General features: G+C 46.8%; 1 protein-coding gene across 6 annotated transcripts in view; it reads right to left on the bottom strand.

The window, feature by feature from the left end:
• The window catches only part of ATP13A3 (ATPase 13A3), a 213,599-nt gene that overhangs the window by 72,181 nt on the left and 118,875 nt on the right, over positions 1-22,543 (bottom strand). For 3 of the 6 annotated variants that reach the window (XM_068105923.2, XM_068105925.2, XM_068105922.2), the window contains 3 exons: positions 13,762-13,850; positions 12,431-12,514; positions 8,221-8,301 (listed from right to left, as the gene is read on the bottom strand). In XM_068105923.2, coding sequence (XP_067962024.2) covers positions 8,221-8,301; positions 12,431-12,514; positions 13,762-13,850 — 254 coding nt within the window. The remainder of the gene's footprint in view (positions 1-8,220; positions 8,302-12,430; positions 12,515-13,761; positions 13,851-22,543) is intronic. The other 3 variants (XM_078772426.1, XM_068105924.2, XM_068105926.2) reach the window with 1 other exon arrangement.

Below are 22,543 nucleotides of genomic sequence, written 5' to 3' on the forward strand. Positions count from 1 at the left end.
GGAAAGGCAGTTGTTATTGAGTGTTTTAATCGCACTGTTACATATTTAGGTGAATGTATGTAAATTACCATTCAGGTTGCTTATCCGTGTGTATTATATTAAGGGTTGTTGTGATGGGAGGGTCAGGAGCCCTTCGGAACCAGTGGCCGGAAACGGAAGTGGCCGGAAACGGAAGAAGAAAAGACACGAGGAGAGAAAAGGACGGTGCTTCTTCTTCCTCGCCCCGCGACGACGAGAAGGTGGAATCGACCTTACGCTGCGCGGAAAACGCGCCGTTGCGAAACGTCTGGCGAGAGGAGTTACCTGGGCGGTAAATACCTTTTGACACGTCCAGTCACCGTGAGTTCGTGCACGAAACCAAGCGTCCGGGACAGTTTGCCCCGTCTACAAAGACGCGTACGGGTCCGCACGTTGGGCCTCGCTCGCGTCGGAAGCCGCGCTGGGTTTTGCCCCGTCTACAAAGACGCGTACGGGTCCGCACGTTGGGCCTCGCTCGCGTCGGAAGCCGCGCTGGGTTTTTGCCCATCTACAAGGACGCGTAAGGGTCGCACTTGGGACCTCGCGCACGTTGGACGCCGCGCTGGGTTTGCCCCGTGGCTTGGCAAGGAGGTGCGCTGCAGCCGCGGCCCCAGTCCGAGACGGCACGTTTAGAGCACGTCCGCCCGGGGCTCGTTCAACCGCCCGTGTGCGGAGAGGAGAGACATTGACCACGGAGGGAGTCAGGAGTAGGGCTCACGTGAGGAATGTATAAGATTAAGATGGCCATCTTAGAGTTTGTGTAGAGGAGTTCACATGGTTGTAATATTGATTGTGCATTGTTGATGGTTGTTGATTGCTCAGTGAATATATTATTGATTATTCCGGATCCTTGGTGTGGGGTTTCTTCTTGACCGGAATTCATATTGATTGCGTTACGAAAGCGTATAAACCATATATAATTCTGGCGGGGTCCCTCCCACGGTCCGGGGGTCACCAAGACCAGGTAGTTACCGGGAGGACCACGTAACAGAATTGGGGGCTCGTCCAAATTACGATTTGCGGTTTCGCAATTGGGTCTACGTCCGGGATCTAAAAGTGTATAAAATAATAAAATAATAATATTTTTGGTAATTAAAATTTATTAATTAATTATTAATTGGTAATATTTTTTTTGAGAAATTGGGGAAAGTCTTGGGGTGAAGGTTAACAGGTGTTAACGATAGGCACCATGGCGTTTGTGGCACAGAACTTTGGGGTAACCCCGAGTGAGGCACAGTTCCGAGCGTTGCTAAAGTCGGATCTCTTGAAATTGGCCAAACATTTTAACTTGGAGGTCCGAACTAATTTGAGGAAGGCAGAGTTGCAGGCCACGGTGATACAATCTATGGTGGGATTAGGAACATGGGACGAGTTAGCCTGGGAGTGGCTACCCGAAGAACCAGAAGACGTGGAGCTCCGGAAACTGGAGTTGCAATTACGGAGCCAGGAACGGATCAAAGAAGAAGAAAGGAAAGCAGAAGAGAGAAGAGAAGAGAAGCAAGCAGAGGAAAGGAGAGTGGAACGAGAACTCCAGGAAAGGTTAAAAGAAGAAGAAAGGAAAGCAGAAGAGAGGAGAGAAGAGAAACAAGCAGAGGAAAGGAGAGTGGAACGAGAACTCCAGGAAAGGTTAGCAGAAGAAGAAAGGAAAGCAGAAAAGGAAAGAGCAGAAGAAGAAAGGAAAGCAGAAAAGGAAAGAGCAGAAGAAGAAAGGAAAGCAGAAAAGGAAAGAGCAGAAGAAGAAAGGAAAGCAGAAAAGGAAAGAGCAGAAGAAGAAAGGAAAGCAGAGGAGAGGAGAGAAGAGAAACAAGCAGAGGAAAGGAGAGTGGAAAGAGAACTCCAGGAAAGAAGAGAAAAGGAACAAGCAGAGGAAAGGAGAGCTGCAAGGGACCTCGAAGCAGAGGAGAGAAAAGCGGAAAGGGAATTAAAGGAACGTGACATGCAGCTTCAGCAAGAAATCAAATTCAAGGAGCTGGAGTTAATGAGAGAACGGGGAGAGGCACCACCCTTGCTGACGGGGTCGACACCTAACCAGAAAACCTGGGATGTGGGCAGACATGTGAGGCTGGTTCCACCGTTCAGTGAAAAAGAAGTCGCGAAATTTTTTCCACACTTTGAGAAAGTGGCTCGACAATTAAACTGGCCGGAGGAGGCATGGACCATACTCGTGCAAAGTGTGCTGGTGGGGAAAGCTCAGGAAATTTATTCGGCGCTACCAATGGACCAATGTGCAGATTATGAGGTACTGAAGAAGCACATCCTCAAAGCCTATGAGTTGGTTCCGGAAGCTTACAGGCAAAAATTCAGGAATGCCAGGAAGAGGGAGAGTGAGACCCATGTGGAGTTTGCCAGAGTGAAAGAAAACATGTTTGATCGGTGGTGTGAGTCAAAAGGAGTCGGGAAAGACTTCGAAACATTGCGGGACTTGATCCTGGTGGAGGAATTCCAGCAGTGTGTCCACGAGGACATCAAAGTGTACCTGCAGGAAAAGAAAGTACCGAAGTTGTGGGACGCAGCCACCATGGCAGATGATTATGCCTTAACCCACCGAATAGGGGTCCACGAACCTAACTCCTCGCCTAGATCTCCGCAGGGGAGGTGGGGAACAGCAGGTGCGGAGAACGACCATACATGGCGGCGGCCTCGAGATGATTATGGGGACAACTATGATACCCCACCGGTTCGAAATCAGAGGGATGCGGGCCCAAGACAAACTTATAGTTCGGGGGGCCCGAGGCAGACCCCGAGTTTTTCCTCCGGGCCTACTTGCGCGTTTTGCAAAAAACCTGGACACTTGATGTCCAGTTGTTACCTCATGAAAAGGGACAACCCAGAGCGGAGTCCGACTATTACAACTCCGAATGCGATGGCTAGCGTAAGAAATCGCCATCAAGAGGGTTACCAACCATTTATTTCCGAGGGGTTTGTGTCACTGGATGGAGCCTCGACTAACCGGAGACCGGTTAGGATATTGAGAGACACAGGGGCCCATCAATCTTTAATGCTTGAAGGCATTTTGCCATGGTCCGAGGAGACGGCAACGGGGGATGGTGTTCGTTTACAGGGGATCGGGGGCGGTGTTAGTGCTCCCCTTCAGGTCATCCAGTTGGAGTCCGATTTGGTGTCAGGACCGGTCACCGTCGGTTTACAAGCCACGTTTCCTGTAGAGGGTGTATCTGTGGTTCTCGGGAATGATTTGGCCGGGGGTCAAGTTTATGGTAACCTGAGGGTTGATAAAGAGCCCAGCAGGGAAAATAACACCACACCAGCTCGGGATGGTGACAAAAGTGCCAAGTTATTTGTAGGGGGACTGAACTTCAAAACAGAGGAAGAAGTTCTGACCTCTGTCTTCAACAGATATGGGCCGCTGGTGGAAGTGCGGTTGGTAAGAGACTGGGAAACGCAACAGTCAAGAGGGTTCGGCTTTGTCACGTTTGCCAGCACAAAAGACGCCAGAGAGGCAGAGAAGAATTGGAATGGCAAGGATTTGGAGGGTCGGACCATAACAGTAGGGAAGGCATTTCGTAGGCGTCGAGAGGTCTACAGGAGAGGACAACTGGGCGGTAGTTTTGGTGGTGGCCGCAGTCAATATTATTATGGAGGCTCCCTGAGTTACGGCCGCTCCCGAAGGAAGAATTGGCAAAGTAGTGGCCGAGAAGAAGACCGGTATTCAGGGGACTACAGGGACCAGTGGTCCCACCCTAATTATTAGGGACGTTCTGAGAAGTTGAAGCACTGAAGGCGGCGGAGCCACCGAGCCAAGATTCCTACACGAATTAACCGTGAACGCCGTTCCTCAAGGCGCCCAGGTAGAGAACTTTCCTGCACGGACTAACCGTGAACTCCACGTTCCTCAAGGCGCCCATGTAGAGAACTTTCCTGCACGGACTAACCGTGAACTCCGCGTTCCTAAAGGCATCCATGTAGTGAATACTCGGCTTGGCCTCCCGGAAAAGTGCTATCGAGTGGCTTAACTGGCTTTATTTTTAAGTGATAACTGTGCCCAGGGGGAACTGATAATGTGGGGGGGTTGAGTGATCTGGTTTGTTTCTCCAAATTGGCCGGCAAAGAAAGTTTTCGCTGGGTTCAAACTTTCTTTCTTGAAGGGGGGGAGTGTTACATATTTAGGTGAATGTATGTAAATTACCATTCAGGTTGCTTATCCGTGTGTATTATATTAAGGGTTGTTGTGATGGGAGGGTCAGGAGCCCTTCGGAACCAGTGGCCGGAAACGGAAGTGGCCGGAAACGGAAGAAGAAAAGACACGAGGAGAGAAAAGGACGGTGCTTCTTCTTCCTCGCCCCGCGACGACGAGAAGGTGGAATCGACCTTACGCTGCGCGGAAAACGCGCCGTTGCGAAACGTCTGGCGAGAGGAGTTACCTGGGCGGTAAATACCTTTTGACACGTCCAGTCACCGTGAGTTCGTGCACGAAACCAAGCGTCCGGGACAGTTTGCCCCGTCTACAAAGACGCGTACGGGTCCGCACGTTGGGCCTCGCTCGCGTCGGAAGCCGCGCTGGGTTTTGCCCCGTCTACAAAGACGCGTACGGGTCCGCACGTTGGGCCTCGCTCGCGTCGGAAGCCGCGCTGGGTTTTTGCCCATCTACAAGGACGCGTAAGGGTCGCACTTGGGACCTCGCGCACGTTGGACGCCGCGCTGGGTTTGCCCCGTGGCTTGGCAAGGAGGTGCGCTGCAGCCGCGGCCCCAGTCCGAGACGGCACGTTTAGAGCACGTCCGCCCGGGGCTCGTTCAACCGCCCGTGTGCGGAGAGGAGAGACATTGACCACGGAGGGAGTCAGGAGTAGGGCTCACGTGAGGAATGTATAAGATTAAGATGGCCATCTTAGAGTTTGTGTAGAGGAGTTCACATGGTTGTAATATTGATTGTGCATTGTTGATGGTTGTTGATTGCTCAGTGAATATATTATTGATTATTCCGGATCCTTGGTGTGGGGTTTCTTCTTGACCGGAATTCATATTGATTGCGTTACGAAAGCGTATAAACCATATATAATTCTGGCGGGGTCCCTCCCACGGTCCGGGGGTCACCAAGACCAGGTAGTTACCGGGAGGACCACGTAACAGCACTTTGAAAGAGAGACTATATAAAAAATTCACACAACTCGGTTCTCAACAATGGGTATATTTAATTCAGAATATTGTAGATAATTACAATAATACAGTTCATTCATCAACAAAATCAAAATCATCGGAAACATTTACAAAATTAAAATATGAAAAGGAGATTAATTTGAGAAAGCCCAAGTTCAAAGTTGGTGATATTGTAAGAATATACAGATGGAAAAGCCATTTTGAGAAAGGTTATACAAAAAAATGGACTAATGAATTATTTAAAATTGTTGATGTAATGGATACAGTCCCTTGGACTTACAAATTATATGATATGAATGGGGAAGAAATCTTGGGTTCATTTTACTCACAAGAATTACAAAAAACAAAACTGATAAGCCATTAAACAACAACCATCCATACTTTTATCTACCCCACCCAGATTAGTTCATTTAATTACTAGACTAAAGAGTGGAGGTGTAATCAACCTTGGTATATAAATGGAAAACATAACGAATGTGAAAAATATCAAATAGGTATAATTGAAAAGGCAACTGGTAAAAAAGTTCACAAAACAAATAAGAGAATTAATTTAAATACCGGTGAGTTGGGCAAAAAAGATGGAAATATTTTTGAGTGGACGGAAAACTTTGATGGTTGTCAGGAAAATATATACTTTAATTTTAAAATGGTGTGTGGCACTGGAGGCGCTCAAACAAGAACATTGAGGGAGGTTTATCATTTTATCTTAGCTCAGTTAAAATATCTTGATAAAGAACCAAACTCAAACATCTTCTTTGTTAATATATTAGATGGTGATGGTAGTGGTAAGAGAATTAAATTATTTCCTACACATAAACAAATATTTGTAGGATCATTGTTTGAGTGGTCTACTCGGGATCATTGATATTAAGAGAGTGAGAGGGAGCAAATATTCGTAGGATCATTGTTTGAGTGGTCTAATGAACAACATTGAGGATAGGTGCTATAGCTAGTATGTCAAAAGGCCAAAAGGTTCGTAAAGAACAGGGTGGGAGAAATAGAGGTGTTTAGGGGAAATGAGGGTGAGAGAAAAATTAACATGTAAGTCAATGGGAAAATGAGGGTGGTCCAGGAACAACATTATTATCCTACTGTGGGGGGTGTCTGACTTTTGTGTCCTCTTCAGCATGCTCCAATTAAATCAGGAGATTGACTTGGCAAGTCTAAAACCTTCCATTTTTTCTTCTGATGAACTCCTTGGTTGCGTTGTCAGTGTGTTTTGATTCATTGTCTTGCTGCATGGTGAAGCTCGCCCAATAAGGTTGGATGCATTTGCTTGTACATAAACTGATAAAATGTTTCTGTACACTTCTGAATTCATTCTGCTGCTGCCATCATTAGTTCCATCATTGATAAAGACGAGTGAGCCAGTTCCAGAGGCAGTCATGCAAGCCCAAGCCATGACACGACCTTCACCATGCTTCACAGATTATGTAATATGGTTTCGTTCATTTTCAGTTTTATCACTTTGGTGAAGACTTGCTTTGGTCTCATCTGCCCATAAAACTTTGTCCCAGAACTCGATTGGCTCAACTCCGTAATTCTTGGCAAATTCGAATCTGGCCTTTCTATGTATAGCTCACCTGGATTTTAGTCCGGTGAGCTTGTGCGATCGAGCAGTGTTTGTAGGTAAGTCAGTCAGTGAGTGAGTGAGTGAGTGTCAGTAAACACTTCAGTCATTATCGCTTGAACCAAACACAATTTTGATGCTGAATACTATTACGTTTATGGGGGTAGGCAATGGAATACCTTAGTCCAGGTAGATTGTATAGGGTAGTGTGCTCAGAATGTCATGAAGAAGAAGAAACCCTCTTGTAACTAAGTCAGCCCGCATGTCCGGTAAGATCGTATATGTGTCTCCATGCGAGGAGTGGAGCTATGCTAATTAGTTAGGGTATAAGGTAACTTTCCCTGTGTGAAGTTGCCTCTGTGGTTTTCCCCTTTGTTCCTTATGACATGCGCAACACCAGCCATGCATTCCGCACCTACACTAAATAACATAACTGCCAACAGGATCCGGACATTCGACTACCACTGACGCCACCAGCCGAGTCATCGCAAGGGACGGCAAAGGGGACCGTGGGCCCCGCCCCGAGAGGTGATGATTGGTCGTGGCCATGGAGCGATGCGATGGCACTCGTTGGTTGGCGCGCGACGTCACAACAGAACATTCCAGCACGAGGGACAAAAAGACAGAGCACTGCCATTTTCGCTCTCTTGGTTTGTGGGTGGTATCACAAGCGGTCACGGTTCATTTGCTCTCCTTTCTTTCTTTCTTTCTCTCTTTCTCTCCCTTTCTCTCCCCCCCCCCCCCCCCCCCCCCTCCTCTCTCTCTCTGGGCTTGGCCGTAGGTCATCGCATTCGTGCTCTCTCTCTGTTCCTGGCTGGGTAGAAGGCGGACGCATCCTTCTCTCTGATCCCGGTGGTGTTGGCTTCATGACAGCTGTGTTCCATGGCGTGTGCGACTGAGAAACCTCGGCGCTTTGTGGAGCGTGGGATGGCGGAGGAGAGAGCTTTGGCTGCCTCACGCGAGCGGCTGGCGGCGGCGCGAGTTCGCGTCGTTGTGCGTTTCCCGCGCAAGGACTCAGGGGACCCGTTTGGTGGCCAGCGGGGTTAGGGGACTACTTGAGGAGACCAGAGCGGAGTAGCAGGCAGGCAAACGCACCACACACATTTTTACTTTTGTTTATTTCTCCCTGTGTCTGTATTTGAGTCCGTGCGGAGATGTCCAAATTTAGGAATTTAGTGTTACCTTTTTATCGTATAATCCTGGCATTTCTTTTATTTAACCCTTTATTTGTTGAATTTCAATTCCTTGTCTGTCCTGTTTATCTGTCATGGGTTTGAGGACGCCCAAGTGAAACCTGTACAGGTCAGCCTTGTCAGCCTTGTCACCACCCCCCAGCACGTGTAAAAGGCACCACCATAGTTTGGGTGAGCGCCTCGGAGTTAAAGTTTGGTTGGCCATCCGTCACCCAGGGGTGCTAATCCTGGGGACGCGACAATACATATTTACGTATATGCTGAATACCTTTTAAAAGAACCTTGCTACAAAACGCCTATTGTGCATTTTATGGGAGGCACACATACCTCTGCGCAGTAGGACAGGATGAAGTTGATAACCACCATCAGGAGAATGCAAAGACGCCATGTTAAAGGGAGACACACCAACTGAAAACATCAAAGCAGTGTCACAAACTTAAACAAGCGCCAAGGGTCATTCAGGGATGTTAAAGGGCAAAAGTCAAAATACGAGTCACTTATGATTGTCAATTTGGGTGATACTGATAATTACATTTCCTTTGGCATAATGTTAAAAAAAAAAATCACATCAAGTTTGTATTCATTAAAAAAATTGCACCGGATTTCAAAATGGTAAGAGCAAACTGAAAAGGAGAAAATATCAGATGCAATAGATTACTTTGCTCACACTCAGCCATACCAGTTCAAGGCCGTCTAATTGTCTGGTGCAGAGAAGCATGCTGGTCATTGTGGTAGGAGGCTGATTGGATAACGAGATGGCATACTCACCATTGATCCCTTCAGTGATTCTGGGTCCAACTATAAACTGTCATCTGCTGCTTTAAAAGCAGGACTTTGTGATTCCGAGTACATTAATCTGGCCGTCACATTTGTATGTGTTTTTGGACATTAAATATCACATCTTACCTTTTGAGAAAGAGTCAGCCATTTATTGCATCTTTGTTCAAAAAAATATAATTGTGCGGGTGCATGCGTGTCCAGGCCAAACATTTTTACAATGTGAACCTTTTCATTAAAATTTCAACAACCCTTTATTATGAGAATATGGAGAAAACTAATGAAGAATTGGGCCAAAATGTCAACAGGCAAAGGCAGAGTAAGTATAAATATCCCATGTTAGCCCGGCGGCTGCATAGCTGCCCTAGAGGCAAGAGACTGCTGGGTTTTTTTCACCTTGGAGATGAGTTCCAGGAAAGTGGTTGCTAGGAGAAAAGCGTTACAACATGGAAGCCCCTATAAACTGTTTATTTGTCAGGAGGTAAAACGATCAAAAGTGTTCAGCACTTCTTCGGTAAGCGCAGAGTGATAATAATAACGATAACTAGAGCGACACTCCGTAGAACACCAGCTGAGCAGTTTTATGTTTTGTATCCAACTGATAGTCTGCACACGGACAGGACGGAACTCTTAACAAAAATCTAATCGGCTTGTTCTTGTCATGGGCTAACCCCCGCTCTAGCAGGGAAAATGGCCTTAACATGGCTGTTGTTGTGTGTTGTTGTTCTTGTCACGCACCCATCTCATTCATCAAGTGTTGTCATAACCCGTCCACAACATTTTGAAATATCGTGCTACATATCGTTTTGGGTCCAATCTCTCAATGGTGAAAAATCAATAAAATGCTACTATCCAGATCCAAATCTTCACCAAAATCGAACAAATCAGTAGGGTTTTTTTTTTACACCCAACAGCTCCACGATGTTTCGTCCGAATCCGTCCATAACTTTTGAGATATTTTGCTCACAGACAGACAGACATGTGAAGACATTACCTCCATCCACCTTCGGTGGCGGAGGTAATAATACGACGCGAATGCGTCGATGGACAATATATGCCTTTGTCCACGTTACATCGTAACCCATTATTATGTTTACAACAACAAACAACATGCATTTTAAAGGCCATTTTCCCTACTAGAGCGGGGGTTAGCCTTGCGGTCCCCATGACAATCTTCTCCATTTTGCCCTATTTTCTGCATCTCTCCTTGTTAACCCCCTTGCCCGCATTTCTTCTTCCACCATCTTTAGCCAAGTCTTTCTCGGTCTTCCCCATCCTCTACTTCCTTCTACATGCATTTCCATCACTCTTCTCAACCAGTCACTTTCATCCTTCCTCAACACATGACCAAACCATCTCAACCTGTTCCTCTTCACAGCATCAATCACAGGCTATATTCCCATCATCTTTCGCAATTCATCATTTGTCTTCCTCTCTCTCAACGATATTCCGCACATCCGTCGAACCATTCGCATTTCCACCCTTTCCAACCTTAGTTGCTGCTCTACGTTCATTACCCATGTCTCGCTCCAATAAATCACAACAATTCTCACACATGCAGCAAATTGCAGCATACACCTTTCCCTTCAGCATCAACGACACTCCCCTCATCATCAGCACGCCACTCAGTTCCCGAAACTTCTTCCATGCACATTTCACTCCAGCAACCGTTGCCGAGTCTGATCCACCTTCTCCATTCAGCATGTCTCCGAGGTAGCAAAATGTTTTCACACCTTCCAGCTTCACGCCGTCTCCAAGATCCAACTCAACATTTCCTCCATCTGCAGCTCCCTCTGTGCACACCTTACATTTGAATGTAGCTGCCACACTGGTTAATGACCCTCTCAGACCACTACATTTTTGATGAACCCACTCAGCGCACATTGTACATTGAATGGAGTTCACTCCGACACCCTTCCTACACACAGCACAGGGCCACTTCCCAGTTCTTTCCACCTCATCACATGCTTTACCACTTGCCATCACCTTCGTCTTTCCGATATTCACCTTCAGACCCTTTGTCTCCATACATTCCTTCCACTTGTTCATCTTTTCCTTCAGTCCATCCATACTTTCCGCAATCAACACCAGATCATCTGCATGCAACAACTCCCACGGTAAACCCTCCTTTGCGTTCTGAGCCAGCACCTCCATCACAGCTACAAATAATAGTGGACTTAGTACCGACCCCTGATGCACTCCCACCTTCACCTCAAACTCACCACTGTTCCCAACCTTCGTCCTTACAGCTGTGCGCTCTTTTGTTCATTGCCATCACTAGTCTGATCAACCATTCCTCCACTCCTAACTTCCTCAATGCCCATGTCAATACTTTGCGTGGAACCCTATCGAATGCTTTCTCCAGATCAACAAACCCAAGAAACAACCTCTTCCTCTTCTCCATGTACTTCTCCTGCAACTGCCTCACAATGAAAAGCGTGTCTGTCGTTCCTCTTCCTGGCATAAATCCAAACTGCATTTCGTCAATCTTCACTTTCTTCCTTATCCTCCTCTCCAACACCATTTCCAATACCTTCATTCCATGCTCCAATAACTTTATCGCTCGGTACGAGCCACACTCCAGAGGGTCACCTTTCCCCTTGTATAGAGGGACAAGGGTACTCAGTTCCCAATCCACTGGAATGCGGCCTTCTTTCACCACCAGATTACAGATCTCTGTCATTCTCTTCACACCCCAACTTCCTGCTGCCTTCAACATATCTCCCACAACTCCCGTCGGCCCTCCCGCTTTTCTACCCTTCATTGCTTTTATCGTTTCCTCAACTTCCTTCTCAGTTATCTTCTCTGCCGGTCCTAAAACTGGGTTACTCTCTATGTTGCTATCCCATTCATTCTCTGTATTCAACAGCATTTCCATATATCTTTTCCATCTTCCTTTAATTCCATCTGGGTCGACAACGATTTGTCCCACTTCATCCTTCAAGCAACTCACCCCCATCACATCACACCTCTCTTTTGCTATCTGCTTTGCAATCCTGAATACTGCTTTCTGACCCTCTTCCGAATCCAAGCGTTCTCCGAACATTTTCCTACATGCCTCCTGCGCCTTTGCTACCTCTTTCTTTGCAGCCTTCCTGGCTGCCTTATAACTTTCATGCTCTGCTGTTTCTGCTCCCGTACCCTTCGCCTTCTGCCACTCCTTGAACTTCTTCCTCTTCTCGTCAATCCTCTTTCCAACTTCATCATCCCACCACCATGTTTCCCAGTGCCTCGGTGGTCCTTTTGTCCATCCACATACCTCACCAACGGCTCCCAACAGACTAGCTTTCATTGACATCCAACCACTTTCAAGCTCAACCACATCATCCTCGACCCTACTCAGCCTCTCTTGTAATGCCTCCCTTACTGTCACCTCTTTCAACCTCCACACCTTCATTCTCGGTTGGTACTTCACCCGCCGAGCTCTCCTCGCTCCTTTCACCCTTATGTCGCAGACAACCAAGTGGTGCTGTGAAACAGCCTCCTCCCCCGGGATCACCTTTGTGTCTCGGAGGTGCCCCCTATCTCGCCTACGCACCATCGGGTAGTCAACGGTTGTCGTCGACCCACCTGACGTGTATGTAACAAGCTTATTATCCTCTTTCTGGAACTGAGTATTACAAATCAACAAATCAGCTCCATCAGCAAACTCCAAAATCCTTTCACCTTCTCCATTTCTCACACCATATCCATAACCCCCATGAACTCCGTCAAAACCATCCATACTCCTTCCCACATGTCCATTTAGGTCTCCACCTACCACAACAACTTCATCTTTCACGTTTTCCATCAGCTTCTCTATAGCACACCAGAACTTGTCCTTCTCTTCATCGCTCCGACCAACCTGCGGAGCATATCCATCCCGAGATGATGTTCACCAAGAGCTTTCCAATCATCATTTTCACCATCATCAACCTATCACTCACTCTAGTCACACTCACCACACTGTCTACAAACCCCTCAGAAAACAGGACACCAACACCATTCACGCCCTCCGGGCACCCTTGCCACCCAAACTTGTATTTCTGTCCCTGCCTACCCTTCACCATTCTCACACCACTTCCCTTCCATCTCGTCTCTTGCACACAACATATGTCCACTCTTCTTCTGACCAATACTTCCACCACTTCTCCTGATCTCCCTGTCATTGTCCCTACATTCCATGTCCCAAACCTCAGAAACCGATCTCCACTTAGGGCTGTACCCTGCCCATATGTAATTGTAGTTGTCATGGTTCTCTTTTTTTTTAAATTATGTTTATAACCCATTATTATGTTTGATCTCAATGAATTGTCACCTGAAAAATTAAGTGACATGAGAGAGAAAAGATAAATAGAAGAGACCTCAGATGTTTCTAACTCGTTATGGCCAGCAAAACCATTCCAAAAGGGCACATGACCTTTCACCTTTGACCAAATGAACGCCAAAAATGAATCGGTTCATCTTTGTATTACAGTTTATACTTCTGCAAAGTTTGGTTGAAATCCTTTTGGTGGTTTACAAGTTACCAAAGTAAGAGATTTTCATTTAAACGCTGTGTGACCTCCGACATTTTTAACCCAATATGTTAGATGTAACAAGTTAATCTTTGTATTGCAGTCCAAACTTATGCAAAGTATGGTTGAAATCCCTTCAGCAGTTCAGGAGTTATTATGGTATCAAAAAATGTGCCTTCTGGCAGACAGCCCAAAAACAGTGCCTTCGGCCTTCGGCTGCAGAAGTATAAAACACCTGCGGCATGCTCTTTTATAAGTCATATTCCCCGACAGAATTGATGCAAATTGGCTTTCACATTCAATATTTACAAATCAGAAACAGGTCATAGATAACTGTGGGTATAAAAAAATAAATCAAGAATATGGGAGTGGAACATGCTTTGTAAAAGAGTGAGGCAGATAAAAGCAAGGTAGATACACCAACTATGTAAACAGCGTTGCACAAGGTAACAAGAAAGTAGAGAGAAGTAACCAAAATGCAAATAAAACAGAAATACAGTATACCATGGCTTTGAAACAAGACATTATGAAAGAAAAGCAAAAAAAAGGGAGAACTTAACCCAGAAACGGTATCATGTGGCTCCTGTCAACTCACCTCAAAGAAGTGGCTCAGAAATTCAGAGTGTAAGAAGAGCAAAATTAAGATGATGGTCGGCAGCATGAGCAGAACAAATAGGAAGATACCTGGAACAACACCACCATGGCATTATGAATCATTGCTTAAAAAAACTTCATACAACATGTTACCCCACACATTGTTCACATGTATACTGCACTTAAATTTGTAGAAAGTAATTATTTTAAAGATCGTTAAAAAACATTCCGGAAGTTTAGCGCTACTGAAGCAGTGAAGCAGTCTTAAGAACTACCCTCATTTAACATGGACAAGTATAGTAAACCCACAAATATCATAAGTTATCGTGGGTTGTGACCAATCACAGGCAACCTCCTTAGCACCGAATTGGCAACCCCAGGGTCTACTTTCAACCAATTGCACCACAATAGCTTTCTCTTTTGTTGAGGCATTTGTTGTTTCTAACGCACCATTAATAATGGAATGGTGCCAAAGTGTAAAACGATAGACAAACGTGATTGTTTTTATTTTATTACCTCCGTGACCGAAGGTGGATGGAGGTTAAGTTTTCACCCCTGTCTGTTTGTTTGTTTGTTTGTGAACAAGATATCTCAAAAAGTTGTGGACGGATTCAGACGAAATTGGGCAGAGATGGGCGTATGTGACAAGGTGACAAGGTGGTTGGTTAGGTGACAAGAACAAGCTGATTCGATTTTGGTTCAGGTCCGAATCCAGATCCGGCCAATCAGTGGGATACAAAACAAACTTTTCAGCCTGGCAGAGGTATGCGCTCCACCGAGTGCCGTTCGAGTTTATTTGCTGGTTTACAGAGCTGCAGAATGATTTATAAAAGAAACCGACAGATTACAAAGGAAAGCTTTTTGAGAGATTAATATTTGAGGAATGATGGGGATGATGAACAAGTTTAATCTGCTTCTGAACAATCTTTCAATGCAGCAGGACACTTCATCACAAAGCCGATTTATATTTATTTTAATTGTTTGTTTCAATTGCAATGTATTTATTTTTGACCACCGCCAACCTTGCTCTATATTTTCTTGAAGCCCAGGAACCTAACCCATTATTCCCATAAGACATCGGTTTTATCTGTCATGGTTGTATCTGTCATAATCACATTTCCAAGCTGGCCTCCAAAGCCAGTCGCCGACTGGGCATCCTCTGTCGTGTGAAGTCCTTCCTTGGCACACCTGACCTCCTCACCACATACAAGGCTTTCATCCGCAGCTCAATGGAATACTGCTCTCCGCTCTGGGCCGGTGCTCCTGCCTCACACCTAGTTCGTCTTCACGCGGTTGAAACCAAAGCTTTCAGAATCATTGGAATCTCCTGCGATGAAGCTAACTCCGAGGGCCTTTCACTCACTCACCGCAGGCAAGTTGGTGGTCTTTCTGTCTTCTACCGACTCCTCTCCGGCCTATCTCCCCCAGCTCTCTCTGTGCTCTGTCCCCCAAATATTCCTACAGGTCACACAAGATCTGCCTGCAACCCTCTTATGGTTAAATTGCCAAAATCAAGACTCTCTGCTCACCTTCACTCTTTCATTCCTCTTTTCTCCTGCCTCTGGAACAAACTCCCCCACTCTCTTCAATCCCACTCCTCCCTCCAGGTCTTTAAAACATCTGTTCACCACCATCTCTTATCTTCCCCCATCCAAAGCATTGATCTTTTCTACCCCCGCTAATTCACCTCAGATCCACTTTTCTGAAATACCAACTTCTTTCCGGGAAGTCCTTGAAGTGTCCATGTGTTTTATACTTCTCCCACCCCCCCCCCCCCCTTTCCCTCACCTCCTCCCCACAAGCCCTCTCCCTCCCACAGATATCCTGATGTCCCTGCTCTCAAATGTTGTGTTTGTGTGCTTCACCCTCTCTCCCCATCTTGTCTACCGCTCCCCTTATTATGTTTTATGTGTCTGTTTGATTTTTTTGTTTGATTAATGTTAGCTCTTTCACGAGCCTCGATCTTGCATACAAAAAAAAAGAAAAAAGAAAAAAAAATGGTTTTGAATATCATGGCATTGTCCAGGAACGTAACCCCATGGTATTTAAGTGTTCTCTATACTGCAAAACTGCATTCCAGGAAGTAATAAGAAGGCGATTTGTGTTCTACAGTGTTTCAGCATATAATTTTATATAAATAAGGTGATAATAAATTAATAATAACGAGAACTGCCACTTTAAAACTGCTGGCAGGGATGACCGGTTTACTCGCACCCACTTTTGATACAACCCCACTTTTGATACAACCCCACTTTCATTGGACATGCTTTGACACAACCGCCTTGGATACAACCCCGACACACACACACACACACACACACACCCCTCCCCCCACACGCACATCCCTCCAAACACACACACACCCCTCCCCCCACACGCACATCCCTCCAAACACACACACACACACACACACACACACACACACACACACACACCAACCCCCCCCCCCCCCACACACACACACACACACATCCCTCCCCCCCCAAACACACACACACATCCCCTCCTACACACACACATACACACACACACACACACACACACACACACACACACACACACACACACATCCCTCCTACACACACACACACACACACACACACACACACCCCACCCCCCAACACACACACACACACAAACACCCCCACACCCACACCCCTCTCCCCACACGCACACACATATCCAGACAAACGCACATCCCCCCACCCCCCACTCCCCAAGACACATCCCCCCACACCCCCCCCCCATACCCCCCAACCACCCCACACACACACACACACACATTCCCCCTACCCCCCCCCCCCCCCCACACACACACACACACACACACACACACACACACACACACACACACACACACACACACACACACACACACACACACACACACACACACACACACACACACACACACACACACACACACACACACACACACACACACACACACACACACACCCCCAACCCCTAACACACACAAATACCCCCACACCCCTCCCCCCACACACACACCCCTCCACACATACACACACCCCTCCACACACACATCCAACCCTCCCTCCTCCACACGTACACCCCAAGCCCCCCCCCACCCTCCACCCTCCACACACACACATATCCACCCAACCCCCCTACCCCCCACACCCACATCCACACACACGCACATCCACACAAACACACATCCACCCACCCCCAACACACACACACCCCACCACACACACACACACACACACACACACACACACACACACACACACACACACACACACACACACACATACACACACACACACACACACACACACACCACACACCCCCCCTCCCCCCACACACACACCCCTCCACACAAACACACACACACATCCACCCCCCCCCCCACACACACACATATCCACCCCCCCCCCTCCCACACATATCCCCCCCTCCCCCCACCCACCCACACACACAGACATCCACACACACACACACACACACACACACACACACACACACAGCCCTCCATACACACACACACACACACATCCAACCCCCCCCCCCCTCCTCCACATGAACACATATCCATCCCTCCCCCCCCCCCCCCCCCCCCACACACACATCGCCACACAAACACATCCCCACACAAACACACACACATCCCCAGACCCCCCCCCCCCCCCCCCCCCACACACACACCCTCCTCCCCACCACACACACACACACACACACACACACACACACACACACACACACACACACACACACACACACACACACACACACACACACACACACACACACACACACACACACACACACACACACACACACACACCCATCCCATCCCTAACACAGACACACACACCCCATCCCTAACACACACATGCACACACACCAACCCCCCCACCCCCCACACACACACACATCCCCCCCCACCCCACACCCCACACCCACATCCACACGTCAATCCATGCACTGATTGCAGAAAAAGCGATTTTTAAAAGAAAATTAACCTGTGAAATTGCAGAGACAGAATTATTTATTTTATCTGAGAAGCCAAACGAGGTTTCTTCTTCTTTAGTTTCTCACAACTTTGTGTGAAATGCGATCGAGTTAAAAAAAAGTCAGAATTTGACCAAATCTGTTTCATTCGTTTGTTAATATACCTCTTCTATTGACAAATCTTCAATTATAATTTTATTTGAGGTTCAAATGACCGCGGGAGATCGTGTGATGGTGAATACGTCCTGGAAGGACAAAATGGTGCGTTTCTTCTTCTTTCAACAATAAAGACATAGCTTCGAGACCGTACATCCAATCACCCTGAAATTTTGCACACTTGTTCTGCTTGATGAGATCTACATTGCATTAAAATTCAAGTCGATCCATGCAGTGGTTCAGGAGTTAGAAGCTTTTTAAAATTTTCCTTCCATTATTTATTGCGGCCAAACCATGTGACTTATCAAAACGTCTCAAGTAACATTGAAACATCCCCCCATGAGGAACATTTGTGTCAAGTTTCCACTCGATATCTTCACAAATTATGGAGGTGATACCATTTATAGTTTGAGCTTTAAAACGTCATAACTCTGAAACCAAGAAACCATGTGTCGGATGACATCGTGCTCGGAGGCGTTTTTTGTTCGTCATGGGTGTGCGAATGCGCATGCCGAGTTTGGGCTCGATCCGTTCAGCCGTTGCGGAGAAAAAGGGTTTTTTGTGTTTTTTCACGAAAAACAAGATGACGGCCGAACCATGTGACGTATGATTTCGAAATTTTTTCCATTCTGAGTTTTTTTAACTAAGCAACTGGGAAAAAAAATCTCATTTTCGGGGGAGAAAAAATATTGTTTGACGAATTCTAACCTCTTAACGTTAGCATTTTTAATATACTCGATACACATGTCTTTTGTTCCCATTGAAGAGTTCTTCAGAATGAGCCATTCCTCAAATTTTTCCATTGAGCCGTTTCGGAGATACAGAGGGGCAAAGTTGAATGTGTTTTACAAGATGGCGCCCATACCACGTGACCTATGACGCCATAATTAGCATTAAAAATTCACAGAGCCGAGTCCATCATTTGATGAAAATTTCCTGTCAATCCGACCAGCGGTTTCTGAGAACATTAATTATGAAGTTTTCGGAGGTGCAAAATAGGGCGGAAGAATAATATAATAATAAGAAAAACTCTAGCAGTAATAATAGGTCACTCTCCATTTCATGGAGTAAACCTAATTATAAATAAAGTAGTTCCGGAATTTAGCACCGTTAGCACGGTGTCTATTATACCACCCTCACACATTCATTTTTGTGCCTGTTGTACGTGTCCTTTTGTAAAGTCCGTACTAAACACTGATAATGTGTACAACAACAACAACATGCATTTTAAGGCCATTTTCCCTGCTAGAGCGGGGTTAGCCTTGCAGTCCCCATGACAATCTTCTCCATCTTGCCCTATTTTCTGCATCTCTCCTTGTTAACCCCCTTGCCTGCATTTCTTCTTCCACCATCTTCAGCCAAGTCTCAAACTGAACTCTCAAACCTGTCTCCTTCCTCCAAATCCTGGTGGCGTCTGGTCAAATCCGTTTCTGGTGTTTGTTCCCCCTCCATCCCCTCCCTTACCTCAAATGGCCACACAGTTGACATCGCACGTGACAAAGCCGAATGCCTCAACTCTGTGTTCGCCTCAAAATCCTTAGTCCCAAACCCATCTCTCTCTGTTCCCACCTTTCCCAGTCGAACCCAACTGCTCCTGGACTCTGTGTCCTTCTCTCCTGATAAGGTGGAGGAGTTTTTGTCAAACCTCGACTCTGATTCTGCAACTGGACCAGACGGCATCAGCCCACGGGTCCTAAAATCCTGCTCTGCCGCTCTATCTCACCCTCTCTCTGTTCTTTTCACCCTATCTTTTGCTCAAGGTCATCTGCCAGCATCCTGGAAATCAGCTAACATTACCGCTTTACACAAAAAAGGTGCAAAAACAGATCCTTGCAACTACAGACCAATCAGCCTGCTCCCAATTATCAGCAAAGTCATGGAATCCATCATTGCTTCGGATATTAAATCTTTCCTCTTCTCCAATGGCTTGATCTCTGATCATCAATTTGGTTTCAGACCAGGTCACTCTACTCTGGACATGCTGCTTCTGCTGTCTCAACAATGGATGGAGGTCCTCAATGCCAAACAGGAAATCAGAGCTGTCTCCCTTGACATATCAAGGGCCTTTGATACGGTCTGGCACCCAGCTCTGCTCACCAAACTCTCCTCCTATGGTATCCATGGAAATCTCCATGCATGGCTTGCGGACTTCCTCTCTGGTCGTAGTCAACGTGTGGCCCTGAATGGATTTCTCTCATCTCCCCTTCCTGTTCAGGCTGGAGTTCCCCAAGGAAGTGTGCTGGGCCCTGTGCTTTTTCTGGTCTTCATCAATGATCTCTCTGACTCTCTGGAAAATCCTCTCTATCTCTTTGCTGATGACTCCACTCTCTGCCGCTCCATCCCTCTTCCCTCAGATCGGCAGTCTGCAGCCTCCTCACTCTCTGAAGACCTGGACAAAATCACAGACTGGTCAAACAAGTGGAACATGTCTTTCAATCCTGACAAATCTCACTCTCTTACTATGTCTCTCCGAAAAGATCGACTGGACAACCCTCCCATCTACTTTCTCAACAATCCTCTCCAAGAAGTTCTGTCACTCAAGCTTTTGGGTCTCACTATCTGCCATGATCTTTCTTGGGAAAACCACATTTCCAAGCTGGCCTCCAAAGCCAGTCGCCGACTGGGCATCCTCCGTCGTGCGAAGTCCTTGCTCGGCACACCTGAGCTCCTCACCACATACAAGGCTTTCATCCGCAGCTCAATGGAATACTGTTCTCCCCTATGGGCTGGTGCTCCTGCCTCACACCTGGCTCGGCTTCACGCTGTTGAATCCAAAGCTTTCAAAATCATTGGAATCTCCCGCGATGAAGCTATCTCTGAGGGCCTTTCACTCACTCACCGCAGGCAGGTAGGTGGCCTTTCTGTCTTCTACCGACTCCTCTCCGGCCTTGCTCCCCCAGCTCTCTCTGTGCTCTGTCCCCCAAATATTCCTACAGGTCGCACAAGATCTGCCAGCAACCCTCTGATGGTTAAACTGCCGAAATCTCGGCTCTCTGCTCACCTTCACTCTTTCATTCCTCTTTTCTCCCGCCTGTGGAACAAACTCCCACACTCCCTTCAATCCCTCTCCTCCCTCCAGGTCTTTAAAACAGCTGTTCACCACCATCTCTTATCTTCCCCCATCCATAACCTTGATCTTTTCTACCCCCACTAATTCACCCCAGATCCACCTTGTTTGAAATTCCAACTTCTTTCCTGGAAATCCTGGCAGTGTCCATATGTTTATACCTCTCCCACCCCCCCCCCCCCCTTCACATGCCTCCCCCCCTTCACATGCCTCCCCCCCAAAGCCCTCTCCCTCCCACAGATCTCTCGATGTCTCCATGTCTCTCGGTCCCTGCTCTCAAATGTTGTGTTTGTGTCCTTCCCCCTCTCTCCCCATCTTGTCTACCGCTCCCGATGTTATTTGTTTTATGTGTCTGTTTGTCTTTCTGTGTGATTAATGTTCGCTCTTTCACGAGCCTCGATCTTGTATACAAAAAAACTAAAAAAATAAATAAATAAAAAAGTCTTTCTCGGTCTTCCCCGTCCTCTACTTCCTTCCACATTCATTTCCATCACTCTTCTCAACCAGTCACTTTCATCCTTCCTCAACACATGACCAAACCATCTCAACCTGTTCCTCTTCACAGCATCAATCACAGGCTCTATTCCCATCATCTTTCGCAATTCATCATTTGTCTTCCTCTCTCTCAACGATACTCCGCACATCCATCGAACCATTCGCATTTCCACCCTTTCCAACCTTCGTTGCTGCTCTTCGTTCATTACCCATGTCTTGCCCTCATAAATCATAACACTTCTCACACATGCAGCATACACCTTTCCCTTCAGCTTCAACGACACTCCCCTCCTCATCAGCACGCCACTCAGTTCCCAAAACTTCTTCCATGCACATCTCACTCTAGCAACCGTTGACGAGTCTGCTCCACCTTCTCCATTCAGCACGTCTCCGAGGTAGCAAAATGTTTTCACACCTTCCAGCTTCACGCCGTCTCCAAGATCCAACTCAACATTTCCTCCATCTGCAGCTCCCTCTGTGCACACCTTACATTTGAATGTAGCTGCCACACTGGTTAATGACCCTCTCAGACCACTACATTTTTAATGGACCCACTCGGCGCACATTGTGCATTGAATGGAGTTCACTCCGACACCATTCCTGCACACAGCACAGGGCCACTTCCCAGTTCTTTCCAACTCACCACATGCTTTACCACTTGCCATCACCTTAGTCTTTCCGATATTCACCTTCAGACCTTTTGTCTCCATACATTCCTTCCACTTGTTCATCTTTTCCTTCAGTCCATCCATACTTTCCGCAATCAACACCAGATCATCTGCATACAACAACTCCCACGGTAAACCCTCCTTTACGTTCTGAGCCAGCACCTCTATCACAGCTACAAATAGTAGTGGACTTAGTACCGACCCCTGATGCACTCCCACCTTCACCTCAAACTCACCACTGTTCCCGTCCTTCGTCCTTACAACTGTGCGCGCTCTTTTGTACATTGCCATCACTACTCTGATCAACCATTCCTCCACTCCTAACTTCCTCAATGCCGATATGAAGACTTTGCGTGGAACCCTATCGAATGCTTTCTCCAGATCAACAAACCCAAGAAACAACTTCTTCCTCTTCTCCA

The sequence above is a fragment of the Myxine glutinosa genome, chromosome 2 (genome assembly GCF_964187855.1).
Source record: "Myxine glutinosa chromosome 2, kmMyxGlut1.1, whole genome shotgun sequence".
NCBI lineage: Eukaryota > Metazoa > Chordata > Myxini > Myxiniformes > Myxinidae > Myxine > Myxine glutinosa.